Source organism: Mesocricetus auratus, unplaced genomic scaffold, assembly GCF_017639785.1.
Source record: "Mesocricetus auratus isolate SY011 unplaced genomic scaffold, BCM_Maur_2.0 Super-Scaffold_100019, whole genome shotgun sequence".
Lineage (NCBI taxonomy): Eukaryota > Metazoa > Chordata > Mammalia > Rodentia > Cricetidae > Mesocricetus > Mesocricetus auratus.
The window spans coordinates 17099419-17118907 of record NW_024429200.1 but is presented as its reverse complement, the minus strand read 5'-3'; the positions used below and the strand labels follow the sequence as shown (position 1 = coordinate 17118907).

Here is a 19489-nt window from a genome sequence, read left to right as displayed (position 1 = left end):
GCCTGCTCAGAAGTTAGCACTTGAGGAGCTGCAATAGGAAGATGCAAGTTCCGGGCCCATCTATGTCGCATAGTAAGGCCATAAATTTTTAAAAAATCAAGTGAATATTAATGTAGACATCCCATTTAGCACAGAATGTTCCAAAGTGCCTCACTTTCTGCAAACTGTCTGGCTGTGGGTCTCTGTATTTCTTCCCATCTGCTGAAGGAGTGAGCTACTGATGATAGCCGAACAAGGCACTAAACTATGAATATAGCAGAATGTTGCTCAGAGTCATTTTATTTCTGTGTTCCTTTAGTAGAGCCATGGCATTTGGCTTTACTCTAGGCCCCTGGACTATCTAGTCTTCGGTTTTTGGTCACCTAAACAATGTCAGGTGTGGGTTCCATCTCATGGCCTGGGCCTTAAATAAAGTCAGATCTAGGTTGGTTGCTCCCACAAATTTTGTGCCACTATTGTGCCAACTTATCTTGCAGATAGGTTATCACTGTGGATTGAAGGGTTTGTAGCTGTGTTAATGTTTACCTTTCTCCTTTGGTAGAATGCAGAGTACCTTCCAGTAGCATGACCACTAGTCGTAGGAGTGAAGGCTCTGTGTAGGCACCAGCTCAACTTCTCTTTGTTCAGTGAGTTGTGTATGTGTTGTCTTCAGCAATGGGGCCTTCCTATCAATTTGTGGAGAGCAACCATAGGCCTTGGCAACAGCCTGGGTTGTTTGTGGGTTCTCATGGGACCCCTTTGGCAGAAAGAGTGTAAGAGCCAGAAGTGAAAGAGGACACCAAGGATACCAGGCATTCGAAAGACAGCATCACTGACACACATATGAATTCAAAGAGATTGAGGCAGCATGCCCAGGGTCTACCTGGGTCAGTACCAGATGGGACTTAAGAGCTGAGAGGGGAACTGAAAAAATGTTTCTTTCCCTAACCCAGAATTCAGCTCCACTAATACCACTTGAAAATGAGAAATAAGTGTTCTCCAAGAAAGTCTCACTGAAGAAATAAACCACTCTTAAAAGTAGGCTCTAACAGTAGATGGCCAACATAAAACAAACTCAAAGGCATCTTTGGAGGGTCTTTGTCTCATAGTGTTGTGTTGGGACTTTTTCTTTCTTTTTTAAACCTTATAGGTACTTTGAATATATATTATGGCCTCTAGTTTTGTGTTTTTATGGCATGCCTATGTATGCAAATATCTGCGTCTCTCTATATGTGTTCTTCATGCTTTTTCTTAGACTCGTATTCTTCTATTTTTGTTTGTTTTATTCTAATTTATTTGTTTTTCTTTTATCTTATTTTGTTTTTATTTCTTATATGCCCATGAGAGACAGAAAGGGTGTGGATCTGGAGGAGCTGGGAGGACTTGGGGGAGAGGAAACCATAATTAGAATATATTGGATAAAAAATCTATTTTCAATAATAGAAAAATTCATATACATTTTGATCTTGGCCATTCTGTTTCAGGCAGACACAGAGGTCCACCACTAACAAAGAAGCTATTTGCTGGGAAAGGGAAAATCAGTTTTTCCCAATGGACTGTCAGCCACACCACAGAGTGGCCCCAGGCCTAGAAGTAGTTGGCCAACACAGACTCCATGTTTTGGATTTGTTTTTGTTTTCTGTGAAATTTTGTTTTCTTTGGGTATTTATTTTTTGTATTATTAGGGCTTTTTTTTTCTTTATTTTGATTTTTTCTTGTTTTGGAGAGACAGAAAGAACTTGAAGTTGGGTAGGTAAGGAGGTGAGGAGCTTCTGGGAGCATTTGAGGGAGGGAAAATATGATCAAAATAAATTGCATGTAAACATTTAAATAAAACTTATGAATAACCGAAATGTCTTATATTGCATGTATGTAGCAAAGTTACATACTTCAGTTTTTCTTGAAGACAGCTTCTAAGTGATGTAAAGACCCATAGGCACCTTGCTTGTGCTGTCCCCATGACTTCTAAGGAATCTATACTTTTATCAAAAAATAATTAGGTGTTCACAACTTTCGACTTGTAATTTCTTTCTATCATTTTCTATGAGTTTATAAAAACTCTTGAGTCTCCTGACCTCTGGAGCTAGCGTTATCAACCTAATAATAATTGATATTTTGTCCACCTTGAAGAAATTCAAGGGTTGGTTTATGTTTGTACAATGAGAAAGTGGAGAATGATAATTTTTCAAATGTCTATAAATATATAGAACTAGGTAAAAAGAAAATGTTTTACCCTGTCCAGAAGGTTCTGTTGCCTTTAGTTGGAAAACAGAACATCTGAAGACATGTTCAAGCAGCATATTCCATCAGTCATATTAAACTTGGGTTACGGAATAACCTTTCTTTTTCTGTCCAGCCCTTTGGCACTTGGATGCACTATATGGATTAGGATCAGAGCAAGGCTGACCAAAGTCTCACTTCACTTTTGACATTTAGCATTACACCTTGAAATGAGGCTGCATTGTTTCCTCTTCCAATTGTACAGGCTTCTATAGAGCATATTTGACTGAAAAGAAGATTTCCACAAATTTTGCCTGGAGTATAGTTCATCTAGAACAAAGCAATGGAACCCTGAAAAGCTAAATTTTTTGCGGTTATCTTTTTTCTTGAGTAGTAAAGAACGCTATAAATAATTATATTGGAATATGGCCCTATAAATATCACTGTAGCAGATACCTAGAATGAATATTCCAAATAGTATACTATAAAAATTTATTTTCCTGTAGCATTCATTTCCTATGGCTCTTCATATTTCATAATTTAATGAATGAAAATTTATATCCAAAATAACCACCCATTTTTTTCTATTATGAATTATGCTAAAAATTCAGTCCTGGTAAAATTCTTTTATTTTTACCCCACACTGTGGAATGTATAGCTATGTCTAAACATTAGTATTAGTGGTAGGTATTTTCCTAGGTCTCATTGGTACAAGGATAAATGAACATGATAGGGTCCAAGTGTTGAAGAAACTCACATGAAAGTATGGAGTACAAGCATTAAGTGGGTAAGCTGGTAATATATAAATGATTTTCAATACATATAACTACAATATATTATACATAACATTATCTATAATATAGGAATATAATATATGAAATTTTTAAAGTGTCAATTTAAAGTTTTAGTTGGTGGTGGTGGTAAAGATAAAAGGAAAGCTAGAGGTTTTATCCATTTATAAATTGATTTTCTTACATAAATGGACACATTGAAGAGGGTATGATCAAATTTCATTTGTCTGAATATCAATCACTATCCAGTTTTCCCAGCAGTACTTGTGAAAGGTGGTGTCTCACCTGTGGGTATGAGGATAAGTATTTGTAATATAATTAGGAATTATGCTGAATTAGTAAAGTGGCCATTGTAGCTTCTTCTCCAAGATCCATGACTTCACTAACCCTGAGAAGTGGGATAAGTTTGCAGTACCAGGCATGACTCCCCTCTTGTGTAGTGGGCCTCAAGTCCAAGTAGAGAGCTATTGGTTACCTCCAAGGTATGCATGCCACTAAAATGTCTTTCCCAGGAGAGAGCCTCCAATTGGTTATCCAATACATGGTCAGCCCTGAAATAATATGCATACAAGTAACATTATATTGACTGAACATGTTGCATTTATATACATATATATCAATGCATCTATATATTATGTATAAATAATTAAAGAAATAGAGGCCATAAATTTGAGGGGGTACATGAGAAGGTTTGGAGGGAGGAAAGGAAGGGAGAAACTGATGTAATTACACATTTTAATTTAAAATGTTTTAAAGGATCATTCTTTTCTCAAATGTGTATTTTTTTTTTGGTGTCTTTGTCAAGAATCTGGTGTTTGTAGGTGGGTGGACTTTTGTCTGGGTCCTCAGTTGTATGCCACTATTCCATTGGAATTTTCATGAGAATTATATTGAATAAACAGATTACTTTTGGCAAGATGGCCATTTTCACCATATTAACTGTACCAATCCATGAACATGAGAAGTCTTTCCATAGATATGGAGTAAATGTGCTATATGTTAAGATGGTGGAATCTGAGAGGCAGGTTGGCTGAAAAACAGGTCATGAAGAGAGTGATTTAGAATGACTTGATATACCCTTCTTTAGTTTTCTAAGTGATAATGTTTGATAGACCCCTATATACATGAGTCTAGAGTTAAGAGGAGGGGGCAGACATATAGATATAAAATAGATAGCCATTAGCACATAGGTGGGATTCTGAGCCAGGGAAGGATGATAAGTTGAGGATGAAATGGGGATTTAGATGTGGAGCCGAGTTGCAGTGTATGCTTAGGTTCGCCTTGATTGGAGGGGTCAGGATAAGGTGCAGGAATGAGCACACAGGCTAAGACTTTCAATTCTAATGAAATCCCCTGAATATGGCATTATACTTCTATTTCACATGGGAAAGCCCAAAGTCTCAGGGATTAAGTGTATTATTTAAGGTTATAGAGTGTGTAGTCAAGTGGGATTTTCAACCCCGGAGAAGTTTTAACGTAAAACCATTTATCACTAATCCCCTGCATCTTCAACTGCGGGCCCTAGCTAAAACTTGAAAGTTCTGTGTATATCACAGAATATCCATAAGATGGCATAAAATATTTTTTGTTTTAAGGGCATTTAAAACAGCTTCAGAATTTTTCATTTAAAGAAGACATGCTTGGACCTAAAGCTTATATATCCTGAAATGTTGACAGTGAATAAGATACCATTTTTATTGCCATTCTTATGACCAACTATGAACAAGATGAATAAATTTAACGAACAAGATGAATAACTTTGAGGTACAGAAACAGCCTTAAAAGAAAGGATGCATTTATGGAAATCTGCAGCCTTGTTAAAGATTTGGATCATTAACAGTCTTAATGAGTTTATGTCTATACCAATTGTAATCCTTTTTTATTATAATCCTTTTGACTTAGAACATTTTCAATTGTACAAGACAAAGTTAATTCTCAGCTTTGAATTAGAGGACTCTAAGAGATGCTTATTTTTAATAGAAGTTTAAAAGTGTTGACTGCTTTTTGTTTTCATAAGCCAGGCATAATTTCTAACAGCAAGAACAAGGGTGCACATATGAACACACAGCAGTATGACAGCATGCATGAGACCTGTGCAAGTCCAAACCAAACTAGATCCCAGCATGAAGAGGGGAGTGGGCATGGAGTCCCATGCCTAGCTGGGGAGCTATTGCCAATTACCAACTGCTGGGAGAGAAGGCTCAATTTTCCAGGAGTGTAGCCCCTGAGAAGTTAACCATGCTTGATCACACATCCAAGAATATTTGGGCAGCACAAACTGGCCTTGGTAAGGAAAAGCTTAAAGGGCAACAAATTGAGTGGGCAAGGAAGTGCCAGGTAGATATGGCGACGTTGGGAAAGGAGTATGAATATGGTAAAAAAAAAAGGTGTTTGAAAATCTCAAAGAATGGAGAGAGAGAGAGAAAGAGAGAGAGAGAGAGGAGAGAGAGAGAGAGAGAGAGAGAGAGAGAGAGAGAGAGAGAGAGAGAGAGAGAGAGAGAGAGAGGAGCACAATGTGGCAACAAACCAGAATGGTTGACAATGCTGCCATCCCCAGGCTCTATGCAGAACCACATATGTATGTACACCTTTAATCTTTATGATAATAAATTATAATATTTTCCCCTATTTAATTTAAAATAACCCTGATGTTCAAAGAACTTAAGCTGATATATGACATGGATAAAATTTGAAGTGAGATATGATCCTAATTCTGTATGTCTGCATTCTTAATTTGAAAACTGATTATATATTTATGTATGAGGGTTCTATTTGTATGTGGATCTGTGTGTGTGCGTGTGTGTGTGTGTGTGTGTGTGTGTATTCATGTCCCAGAACACACATGGAGGTCACAGAGCATTCTAAGCAGTTGGCTTTCACCTTCTATCACATGGGTCCCAAGGACTAAACTCAGGTTGCCAGGCTTGGTGGCAAACACCTTTACCTGCATAGGTATTTTTCTGGTCCCCACATTTCTTCTCTGATAGTTGTCAGGGAATGTGTTCTAAGAGATTAATGCTGCTCTAAAGTGAGGGGCATGGCAGTTGTTGAAGGGAATTAATACTGTATTGGTAAGGATAAATTTACTTTCTTCACCTCTGATTAGCAAAAACAATAAGGTAGCCAGGTAAGCTTTGAAACCAAGGCAAGTACAAATGAATTTTCTTTACTATCCCTTGGCCCATGAACCTTAGAATATCAGTCCACCCTTTGGCCATAGTTTCATTTTCTGCAGAATAGCTGTCAGCAACCAATTATAATCTAAAAATTCTCACTTTTGCCTTGACTCTTTCAATAAAGAAAGTAGCTATGTTTTTTTTTTTCCCATCAGTAGTTCATTTATTCAAGCCATCCATTTAGTCACATAGTTATTTGACTTCACATGAAGATAGAGATTGGAGGGCACAAAGTTTTATTACACCATGATATTCATACAAAATATAGACATACAATATATACAAAAATAACTACCTTTGTATCCCATGCTGCTGTGAAACATGAATGGACTAACTGTGGCATAATTTAAATTATGATTATCTGTGAGTTCGAGACCAGCCTGATCTACAAGAGCTAGTTCCAGGGCAGCCTCCAAAGCCACAGATAAAGCCTGTCTTGAAATACCAAAAAAAATCAAGCTACATCATTTTACTTGGGATAAAATTCCATTTTCTATTTCGATAGTTCTTTCTTGACTGATAGCTGTCATATTTATTTTGTGTTAATAATGCATCAAAACCTTCGTACCACTATAAAATAACAATTATTGTCAACAATATAGTTCCCTCCACAAGTTTATCTTGATATGAAGATCATTCCATTGTTAGGACAAGCTTCAGAAACTATCAGGACTTTATGGAGTCCATGAATGTCTTGATATAGTGGATCTCACACAATGCTTGTCTCATATCTGTCTCCTTACTTCTTTCCTCAACTTCCCTTTTCCATGAGTCTCTATTTCTTTCAGGTGTTAAAACCAGACTGACCTCTTATCTTTGTTCTACAAGAATTCCCCCCTAGGTTTTAGCCAAGCTGAAATTTATTCTTGTCTTTTTCTACTTTCATCTTCCCCTCCCTATTGTGCACTTATTCCACTCTTATTTGTGTGAATGGTGTACACCATAGACTTCTCTGTTCAACCTGCCATCTTCCAGAACATCAAGGGGAATGCTGGCGTTTCTTGGCCATCTTCTTGCTCCTCTGTCTCTTCTGGAGCCCCTGTTCCACCTTATCCTCTGAAGGTGTACTTCACTTCTGATACTCAGAAAACCATGTCCTACTTTAATTTACTTCCTTCACCTTTCTTATTGACAGTATTTCCTGGAAGTATATTCATATTTGTATTCTTTTAACTGTTTTATGTCTTTGTGGCTATTTCCATGTTCAAGAATTTAATCTCTACTCTTACAGATATACTGCTTGACTTATATTCACCTCATAGAATTCACTTACAAAACCTGCTGCAGATCTCTTTGTGTATAGGTTCTCAGTAGGCCATGCCAGTCTGCCCAGATTAAGTTTGTTAATTTCTACAGTGAATCTTCCTTTCGTTTCTAGAAGTTCATGACACCACTTTTTAACCAGATATCACCAGAGTTGCCTTAACCCCTCTTTAACCTCAGACTCTCACAATTAATTATAATGACTTTCTGGTTCTATAGTGACATCTCAGAAGTAGGATTTCATTATTGGACAGCACATTAGTAATGCACTCCTAATTGGTTTCCTTGCCCCAACTCTTAGAATGCCAATCTGTGAGCACACTATTACTCTAAACTATGTAAAAAAGATATTACCCCAGTCCTTAAAAATATGTTGTAAACATTGCTCCATTGATTTATGAGTTATTTCCACCAATTTTATCACTTTACATAGTACTTGCCTCTAAAATCTTTCTGGATCATGTCAAATTTAAGTCCTCCTTTAAAACGCATCTTCAGTTTCTGGGGAGGTGACTTTTCATGAAGGCAATTTCAGAAATATTTCTATTATGATGATGCCCTATTATTAGCTCTTAACTTATCTATAAAAATGATATGGATTTATGGATACATAGCTAATAACTAGAATATACATAGACAGGTAAATAGCTAGAGAAGATTTCAAAGTAGGTTATACAATATTTTTCTTTCATAATGCATTTGGAAGATGGCACCTTACTTTAAATATCAATGACAGAAATTGCTGATATTCAAGTTCCTTTATATCCTTTAGGATTGGAAGAAAAAAAATCATTACAAATTTGTTATTGCTCAAAACAATGACAAGTTGTATCAAGTGAAAAAGATTGTGTTGTCTTGGTAAATTTCTAAATAATCACTGAATATGACTTCAGCTCTAAATATGTGAAACAATACTAATATTGGAGAGTTTTAAGCTTCTGACATTTTCCCAATGAAAATGAATGATCATTGTCCCATTGCAGTCTTATAAGGTGCTATATTTTGCAAAGAAACATTCAAGAAAGCTTTCCATCTATTTTATTTGATGATATAAATTAAATCTATAAAATGACAGGTTTTTATCTTTTACAATAGCATTTTCTATCAAGTGGTGAGTCTGATTTTATTCTAATCATGATTTCCATATGTTATTAGTGCAAGGCAACAACATTTTGAGGAGAAAAACTGCATTTCAAGGTATGTTTAAGTAGCATCTAAATTTTTTAATAAAAAAATTCATTATTAGAGATATGAGATCCATGAAAATAATTATTGAAATATTTGTTTAAGCTCTTGACCTGATACTAGAAATATGTTAGTACACACAAAGAATTTAAGAGAATTCATTTTAAAAACTGGTTGATACACTACACAGAAATGCAAAGGCTAGGAGGAAATGCTGCATGGATTCAACTGTAAAAAGTGATATCATTAGAATGGTCTAATTATTCTATACATAATACCAGTTCTCTGATACTGACAGTAGTGAAACTGTTTGAGTTAGGTCTCCACATTGCGAAGAAGATTCTGAAGAACTAAGTAACAAGGAAGACCCTAAGAGAGACACATGGATCACCCTGGGAAAAGAAATTAGATGATATCTACAGGGTAAACTGGAGATGGGGGTGGTAAGGGGGAGGGGAGAGGGATGAGAACAGGAGGGAAAGAGATGGCTTAGTCATGGAGGGATGCAGTAGAAGAGCAATGAAAAAGATAATTTTAATAGAGAGAATCACTATAGGCTAAGGGAGAAACCCCATACTAGGGTAGTTCCCAAAGATCCACAAGGAGGACCCCAACTAAGAATCCTAGAAATTGTAGAGAGTATACCTGAACTGGCCTACCTCTGTAATCACATTGATGACTACCCCAACTATTGTAGAGCCTTCATACAGTAATTGATGAGCCAGACACACAGATTCACAACAAAAAACCAGGCCAAGCTCCAGGAATCCAGTCAAAGAGAGGAAGGAGGGAACATATGAGCAAAGGAGGTCAAGACCATGATGGAGACATCTACAGAGACAGCTGAACCAAGCTCGTAGAAACTCCTGAACTCTAGACTTAGAACTGTGGAGACTCCAGGGAACCGAACTAGCCCCTCCATATATGGGAGATAGTTGTGAAGATTAGACTATCAGAGGGACTGGTGGCAGTAGAACCACCATATAAACCTGGTATATGAGCTATCTTGTTGTAGTCCATTCCTTAGAATGGGATGCCACGTTCAGTGGCAGTAGAACTACAATATAATACTGATAAATGAGCTAGCTCATTAGAGCCCATTCCCTATGGTGGAATGCCATGCTCAGTTTTAATGCATAGGAGAGGCGCTGGGCCCTGCTCCAACCTACTGTGTCAGACTATGTTGACTTGGGGAAGGTTCAGGAGGGTGGGATGAGGTGAGGGGAGGTGGGAGGAAGGTTGTAGTTGGAATTTAAAATGAAATACAAAAATAAAAGAATTGAACAAAAAAACAAAAACATGACTATTTTGCATATGTAAAATTATATCTTGGAGATATTTTTAGTTACATTTTATAAAGTAGGTAAGTAAGGCTGTAGAAATTTTAGCTAAAGCACTACCATGGTTGAAACTGCCTATTTCTCAATTCTGTAATGTTCCGGTCTCACAACGATGAACTTTAATTTCTTCATCCATACATCAGTAGACTATTCTAGTGCTTTCATCTCTGGTAGCTACCTAATTCTTCAGATATTTTTGGAGTTGCCAACTTCAATCTCTTGCAATTTGTGCCTACGTTCACAGTTCACCATCTAAGTTCAAATGCTCAGCATCCAAAATCTGAGTATATGGCCTAATGCAGCAGACCATTTACATGCCCATTCATTATTATATTAGTGAGTTAGTTGCAATGAAAAGAAGTTCCCTCTCTGATAAGATGCTCAGATAGGAGTTCTGCTACATCCCATACAGATAAGTGTGCTGTCAGCGATGTTGGCAGAATAAGGCCATTTCACAAAATCATGATCTGATCTTAGATTACTAGAAGAATCAATCTTCAAGTACATGTCAATTAACTAGAGCCTGCATATTTCATCCTTGGTCCAAAGGAAAATCTCTATATCTAAAAGACATCCTGATAAGAATCAAAGATAAGTTAATCCTGCATAGCAGTTCAGTCTGTAGATTTTGTGTGTCAGGTAAGAAAAATTTCTATGGTTTGTTTGCTGTCCACTTGTTAAATCATGAATCTGATTTTACTTACGTATTGAAATGCTCAGAGAAGATCAGGTTGGTGGAGGTACCAGTGAGTGTTGTCAGGCCACCAATTGTTGAAGAGTAAGCAATAGATAAACACATGAGTTTACACAACATGTGGTCCCTCTTTGACCGATATTTTGCTCCTGTGACTGAGTTCTGTTAATAAGAAAATACATTATGAGAACAGCTTTATTTGTGGTCATAACAACATTTTTTATATAATGAATGTATCCCAACTCTCCTGTTTCATATTCATGATGGTTTTTGAAGATAGACCCTTTGGTAGATAATTAGAGTTAATGTCATGAGGGGCGGTCAAAGCCCCTTTAAAGCAAGACATTAAGATTTCTCTCCATCAAGTGGAAATGTTGAGAGGTGGCTATGTTTGCGCCCAGGAAGTAGCTTTCACCAGATCCTTAATTCTGCCAGACCTGTTTCCTAGACTTAACTGAATGGGAAATTGTGGTATTTTTTTATAGTAGCCAGGGTTAATTAACAACATAATAACTTCTTGTCCATAGAAATGTAACATTTAAGTAAAATATTCAAATATTTCACAAGCATCATTTCAGTCATTCTTTGCTGCTTCTTCCCTGTCTCTGAGCCGATTCTTCCTTCATTTCTTCCCTCTCCCATGACTTCCAAAGATTTGTATAGCATCCTGATGTTATTGATGCTACATGGTCAGTAAGTTTTACAACATCTTTGGGACCTTTTCTCCGCCATGGTCCTTTGATGGTTGACGGTCATAAGCCATCTCTCTATAAACCAAATGTTTTCATCTTTATGATCCTTAATATTGAGAGACAGAATTAGAATCCTTGTTCCTCACTATGTCTTCCACAATATCCTGTGAAGTAGTCACTTAGTGCTTTCATTTAATGCTCCTGTCCAGCTTTGTCTCTCCATTTTACCCAAAACGTATGACCTAGTTTCATTTCTGTTTTTGTGAGAAAATATCCTGACAAAAATGAAGGCAGAGAAAGGGTTGACTCAGCATGCAATTCTGGGTTTCAGTACAGCATGGAGGGAAGTCACAGCGGCAGGAGCTAGTCATATCCAATTTGTTTATGCACAGCATAACTTTTCCATGCAATACAGTTCAGGATTCCCTGAACTACATTGTATCCATGTAGATTTTATATCACAGTGAGATGGGCAATATCATACCAAGTTGCAGATGAAGACACAAGATACAGAGAGGTACAATAAATTATCTGGTGTCAGTGCTTGAAAGTGGCAATCCTGGATAATGAAATAATTGCCTTGCCTTAAAGCCCTGAGCTGCAGCCCTTACTCTGTGTTATTTGTCCTCCTTAAAGTATTCTCTTCCTCTACTTACTTAATTCCATTTATTTCCTTTTACTTAAAGTGCCACAACTGTGTTTAGATTCCTCTATATAAAATTCATAATGTCATATAAGGCAGTATTATCTATGGCCTAGGTTGATCTAGTAATATCTTTGAGACTCCATGAATCAATACTTGATAATTGCCACACTTGTTCTATATACCTTGAAATAAATCTAAGCAATTGATGTTTTTCATCATGCTGTATTCATATGTATTTTAATATGTAAGGATGTTTTAAAATCTGTAGTGTATAGAACACATCTTAAATAGTTAAGAATTGCTATAAGGATATCCACTGGGTTATCTTGGTACCCAAGAACACATTCCAAAAATATATTTATCTATATTTTCTTGTCTGTTGTGATGGTGCCACAATAAATATTGGGAACTGTAACCTTGATTTCATTTCTTTTTGATATGTGCCCAGAAGTAGTATTTATGGATCATATATTAGTTCTATAGTTCATTTTGTAAAGAACATTTATAGTATTTTATATAATGGCTGCAACAATGTAAATGCTCACCCACAAAGCACAACAGGGTGTATTGGTATTCTATACATATAAGCATGTTATCCATGATATAGGCAGGGTAAGGCCTTTTCACAAATTCACGATAAGGAAAAATGACTACTCTCTAAAAGTCATCATGGGTGTAGAAGTAGGATTTAGTATGACAGGGTCAAGTACTACGGACTACAGTTTACCTTTTACTTTCTAATTAATGTAAGGGTCATCCCCCCAAGGTATCTACTCTACACCCTAAAAAAAGACATTTATAAAGACTCTATTTGCCTTATATTTTCTACATGGAAATGATTTGTGTTTTCCATGTGATTTCTATTTAAAAGTTACCCAAAAGGGTATGTAAAATATGGCAAACTTCATTAAAATTTTCATGAGTTAAACTAAGTGAAACCTGAAACACATGACTTACATATTAAATATTTTTATACAAAATATTTTTACTACCCAATAGTCCAGGAAGTGATGTATAATTTGGACATTATTAAACTGATAAGTGTATATTTTTGAAATTGTAATTTATGTTTTGTTCCCCATTGAAACTAAAGCTTACAAATGTAAAAACAAATAAAAGTATAGATCTTTCTTTTCTCATTCTAAACCTATTTTGTTTTTTCCCTTTTCTTTTTATTTAAGTTAGAAACAAGCTTATTTCACATGTCAATCCCAAATCCCTCTCCCTCCTCTCCTCCCCCAGTCCCACCAGTCCCCCAGGCAATCTCCACTCAGATCCCCAGGGAGGGTGACACCCTCCATGGAGGATCTCCAGAGTCTGGCATTACATCCAGGGCAGGGCCAAGGCCATAACTGTGATAGCCATTCACCACAGAAATAAAGCCACACTCCCACTGCTTAGTTCCCTCTCAGTTATTTCCTCTCCACTACCCTGACTTCCAATGGATGTTTTTGTTTATGTAATGTTTTAAGCCTACATTTAAGACTTTGACCAAATTCCGGTACCTTCCATACAGCAGTGTTGTTAGTTAACACACAGAGAAATTTCATCTAAGACCTTCCAATGTTTTTCCAGATCTTCTGAATAACAGAAATAGTTTCAATCATGACCAAATGCAGAAATCTGTGACATAATCATTGACAAGTCAGACAGAAACCTCAGCCAGGCCTAGGTACTATTTTGGTAGTTGTCAACTATGATGGTAGTTGTCAGGGGCAAGATGCACACTTCCAACTTTGAACGTTGAAATTTTACTTCATGAGTTACCAACAGCTAACCAATGATCTCTAGAGGCCACATAAATTAGTTCACTGGAACGACCTGAATACGCTGTGAACAAGTCAAGGCTTCCGTTCATATTTCAATCACTAAAAAGGGATTATTATGAAAGCTATTAGTTCTTGCTAAGTGCTTTCTTTCACCTTGCTAAGAGCTAGCTGAAAATCTTGCAGATCTTTTTGTGTGTTTGTGCATTCCCTTCAGTGTTCACATACTGTCAATTGTTTTTTTTTCAATAGAGAGTGAACCTGGAATCCTTCATGTACATCTCCAGCCCTTTTATTTCTCTATTTAGAGACAAGGTCACAGTAATCTGCTCAAGATGGCCTTGAAATCACTCTGTAGCCTACCCAGGCAGTCCTCGAACTGGAAACTCTCCTGCATCATTCCCTCAAGGAGCTGGAATTACAAGCCTGCACCACCAGTTCCAGCTCAGGCTGTATCTTGGTTTCTCAGACATAGGCATTGTAATTCAATTTTTATATGCTTAAGCAACATTTAAATTTTTTTGCCACAGCTCTCTCCCCTTAACACACCTACACTTTCTATGCGTCCATGATCCTAACATTATAACAACATGATTTGGCTTAGAATAGAATTCAGGGTTTCAGTAAAATAGCTGGATAAGAATGGATACATGGATTGACAGAAGCAGACAAAAGAATTTATATTCTTGCTCAGGTTTCTGTGAAAAGCCACTCAATTCTCAATATTCCCTTCTGAAAATTTTCTCCCATTACAATCAAATGCTAGGCTAATTTAAACACATCAAATATTCTCCAGTTTCACTGTCTAGGTATCATATCTGCCAGGACATCTTCATCTGGTTATTTCCCCTAATTACAAAGAGTTAACCAGATAACTCATACTCCATTGCTGTTTTTGTTGGACATTGATATAGATTGGAAGTAAGCATTAATCGGGATTTTGTAGGCATTATTTGGTTTTCTACTGTCTCTGAATGTTCTGTATAAATAGAGCAGAATACTCAGCTATTCGTATTTTTAAATCTTTTAAAAGGAATCAGTTCCCATTCCCTTTGCTTTTCTGAAAGCTGGAAGTTTGTGAAGCCCTCTTTCTACCCACTATATTCTGAGCTCTCATATTTCAAATATGATACACTCGGTGAGGTCTGCTTCACCTTGTGGCCTGCCATCAGTAAGACTTTACTGATGAACGTTTCGTTCTTCCAGTGTGGAAGTTCCCTTGAATTTCCCAAAGTTCTTTCCCTTTTTGTTCTCTACCCTTTCCCTGAGTCTCTCATCATTTTCCTGCTCTTGTTTCTTCATATTTCATCATCTGAATTTTTCCCTTTACAGTATGTTCTGTTCTGAAATCTTTACCTTTTATTCATACGTTATACATTTATTTGCATTGCATATTGCTATACTTTATATTCTTGTCTCCTCTTTTTCTTCTCCAGAATCCTGTTTATTTTATAAATGAAATTTCCTCCTTTATGTCTCTAAACATATTAATGTTTTCCTTTCTCATGTTTTCCCCTTCTTGCATTGACTGTTTCCTGCACATAGCTGATTTCTTTGTTTGGAACTTCTTCTGCATGCCTCAGGCTTTCTTCAGACATCTAGGAATTTGGGGGTTCCTGCTTGTATTTAAGGCAGTGAAACGCTGCTCAGAAGCTCTGCATGTGTGCTTGGGGACTTGCTCTCGTCTGTGAGATTCACTGGAAGGCCTCTTCTCAGAAAATTCTAATGTCAGGATGCTGTTGTTTTTTCTGCTGTACTGATTGCATTCCCCGGGGAGGACCTTCCTGGACTGTCGTCTGTTGATAGCTGGAAGGCATTAGAGTATGATACTGGCCCCAGCAGAATAAAAAGCAGGTCCCAACTGCCTGCTCTCCTGGAGGGCATTGGAGCTGCAGGTTCCCTGTACCCAAGGCATATGCTTTCACTTGGTGCCCTCAGTCTCACTGTGATCCCCTCCCTTGACCACTGCCATCTTTGATTCTCTTTATTCTCAGTGCTGCCATATGCAAAGATCACATCTCTCCTTGATGGAGGAGCAGTAGCTCCTAGAAGAAGCAGCTCAAATCCTATGTGTATTTGAGGGAGATATTTGGAGATTTAATGACTTCAGAAGCAAAGTTTGTTAACACTATCCCATTTTGACATAACTACTTTGGAGAAGACATTATTTAAATGGATCTATTGGCTTTATTCAGTACTGATTTTCAATTCCATGTTCACGGATAACAAAGTCTTTCCCACACATTCCAGCTTCTGAATGATTTTGTGGTTTTCCATTCCTATTATAATTACAAAAATGATTGTGATTGTGCCTTGAAAAGTTCGTATTTTAATGGAGATTCAAATAGAATTGAAGCAACCTGGCTTGTTTCACTTGTAATTTCAATGAAGCTCTGATGGATATATTTCTATTAAAACAACAACAAAAATATAGTATAGGTCTGTAATGCTATCTACCTAGAAAGCTGAAGTAGGGAGGTCTTTGTTATACGGAGTGAGTTCAAGGACAGATATCTACCTGGAAGACTGAGTCAGGAAAGTCTCTGATTAATTAATGAGTTCAAGGACAATCTGAGAAATTTAGTGAGACCTTGTCTAGAAATAATAGAGAAACTTAGGCTGTGGATACAGCTTGCTGGCAGAGTATATGTTTACCATATGTGCTACCTTGGGACTCTCGCTTAGCTGCTGTTTTTTAATGAATTACTCTTTACTAATAATGAGTGAGAAGATTAATTCTGGTGCCTTTATATCCCATATGTCAGCAGATGATATGACTAATGAAGGGGAGGTAGAGTGGAAATTCAAAGGCACAGAGGTATGAAAACACTGAGCCTTATTTTGTTTGCTCATTGAGTTTCCATGTGCTCAGTTCAATGGGTAGCAGATACTGTTATTTAGTTTTAATTAAGCTTGACTTTCCATAATGTGCTTATGGCTTGGAATAATTTCTGTAAGGAAATGGTTTCTGCAAAGAAGTCACAGCGTGGAACTAACAAGCAAGTGAGCAGAATGAAAGGTAAGAGAGAGTTCTTTCCCCAACTCCTGGGATGGACACTTTATAAAGATCTACTGAAGTTCTAGTCAGAGGTAACTTGGGGAACGCAGAGTTTCAGTAACACAGACATTATCTAGAGCAAATGTGAACTACGGTTTCCATCCTTTGAGGCTACTGAAGGACTATGTTTCATATTATGAATGGGAATGCCAGTTTACAAAGCAACAGGGAGGTGCACAGGAGAGTTTTTTAAATTTATCATTCAGTTTAGACATGGAGCAGGGGATTGCCAGCCTACATTCCCACCGCCAGAGAGTAGGGGAAGCAGGGAGGACCTAAAAGAGATATGCATGGCAACCCAGAGAAGAGTTATGGGAGGAGATCTCCTAATTTGGTTGGGAGAAAGGGGAGGGGTGGAGAGAGAGATAGGAGAAAGAGAGGGGGAGAAGAGTAGGGGAGAGGAGGACACAGGAGTGCAGGAAGGTTGAGCCAGGCCAAGAATTGAGAGATACCATAATAGAGGAAGCCATTATAAGTTGGAGGAGAGATCTGGCACTAGTGAGATCTTCACAGATCTACAAAAATGACACTAACTGGCATTAAGGCTACCTTAACTGCCCTTCCCTGATAATGAGATTGATGACTACCTTATATGCCATCCTATAGCCTTCATCCAGTGGCTGACAGAAGTAGAGGCAGACACCCACAGCTAACAACCGAACTGAACTCCTCGAACCCAGTTGTAAAGAGGAGTGGTGAGCAAAGGAATCAAGACCAGGCTGGCGACACCCACGGAGGCAGCTGAACTGAACAAGGGGGAACGCGTGGACCCCAGACTGATGACTGAGAGGCCAGCATGCAGCTGATCGAGATACCCCTGCAAGCTGGGTGTCTGAGAAGAAGCCTCGGCAATTTATGGGACCTTGGAGAGTAGATCAGTATTTATTCTTGGCATACAAATGGACTCTGGGAACCTCTTCCACATGGAGGGCTGCTCTTTCATCTTGGACACATGGGGGAGGACCTAGACCCTGCCCGGGATTAAATGACAGACTCTGAAAATCCCTCATGGAAGGCCTTACCCTCCCTGGGGAGTGGAAGGGAGATGGAGTGGGATGAGGGGTTGGGAGGAAGGAATGAGGAATGGGGGGAGAGGGGAGGGAAAGGAAACTGAGAATAATATGTATAAAAAGTTAAATAAAATATAAAAAGTAAGTAAAAATAGGAAAAATTAACATTCGGGCATGGAGGCTCTTCAGTGTGAAAACACGCTATTTTCCAGCAATGCTTTAAAAAGATCATGATTTTTCATAGCACATGATTTACTTACAAACTTGCATTGAGTTAAATGCTAAATATTTGGAAACTTCCCTTGAATTTTGTAGCGAAGAGAAAAATATATGTGGTGCTAGATAAAAGATGTTCTTTCTATAGTGGTAAAAGGCCTGAAATAATATACAGATAATACCATTATCTATTTAGTATCAAAAGAAATCAAACTCCTTGTTTAACAATTTAAAATAAAAAACATTAAACATCATTTTGAAAAATATCTCACTAAACTGTATGAAAGAAGAAATCTGTATTAACCCCAAAACAAAGTGCAAGTGTGTTTAATATAAAGGAGTAATGTGTCTGACTTTGCTCAAGAGATTTCATTTATCTTGTTACAAAGGGAATTTGGAATGCAGGAAAATGCCCAAGGCCAGCTATGTGGGGGGATGAGTATAGGAAAACATTCATAATGCCTATAACCTCTGTAGAGAGAATGAATTGTCAAGTTGAGCTAAAGAAAACTACAAAATATCCTGAAATTTCCTGTCATAAGCTCTTCAAAGCTTAAATTATCATTACTTGTATGCTATGGGAAATATGGTACTACAGTTGAAATACGGTATTCCTGTAGGCTGCTACGACCCAGAACTCAGAATTTCTTGTGGAGATTTCAAGGAAAATTAGCATTTCAACATTTGGAATCATGAAACATGCAAGAAAATTGACTAATAGCATGAAAAGGACCAGGAAACAAAAATGGTCAGAAAGTGATCAACCAAGGCACCAAAAATTAAAGTTACTAAATGCAGGATAAAAGTAAGCTTATTAGTCACTAATGACTTTTTATAAATCTTTGAAATATTAGTACAGAATGTGAGGTTATAAATATATAATTTAAAACTTAGTGACTAGGTCCATCAATGAAATAGAAATAGCTTAAAGAAGAATTTCTGAAGTATAGTAGGATTTCCTCAAATTATTTGTAAATAATCCACAAGTCCACAAGACAAAGAAGAAAACAAAATAGATGTCAGTAAGTTTTGGAGACAAGGTTATTTACTGTGTTTAATTGGAGGGCGATCTGATTAGATAATGAGGATGAAGACTGACAGTTGACTGCTTTTGTAAGAGACAGCACAGACTCAGGAATATCAAATGATATTCTAAATACACACATACTTTCTCTCCTTCTTCTTCTCCCTGTCTTGTCTCTTTTCCTCTCCCCCATCTTACACAAACACACACACACACACACTCCTCTAGAGTAACCAATGAGAAAAGACTACCTACACATAATAATATTTTGAGTGATAGTTTGCTGACTTCTTCCAGAAAAAAATCGTCAAAAGGCAATAGAAATTTAAAGCATGAGAATCCATAAGTATTTAAAACATGTTTCAAGAATTACAAGTAGCTTTCTATCAAACAAAAAAGTAGAAATTCAACACCAAAAGACCATCTCCT

At 37.2% G+C, this 19489-nt stretch overlaps 1 protein-coding gene across 1 annotated transcript in view; it reads right to left on the bottom strand.

The window, feature by feature from the left end:
• The window catches only part of Slc13a1 (solute carrier family 13 member 1), an 85983-nt gene that overhangs the window by 27534 nt on the left and 38960 nt on the right, over nucleotides 1–19489 (bottom strand). Inside the window, exon 7 of the mRNA XM_040728655.1 lies at nucleotides 10659–10810. Coding sequence (XP_040584589.1) covers nucleotides 10659–10810 — 152 coding nt within the window. The remainder of the gene's footprint in view (nucleotides 1–10658; nucleotides 10811–19489) is intronic.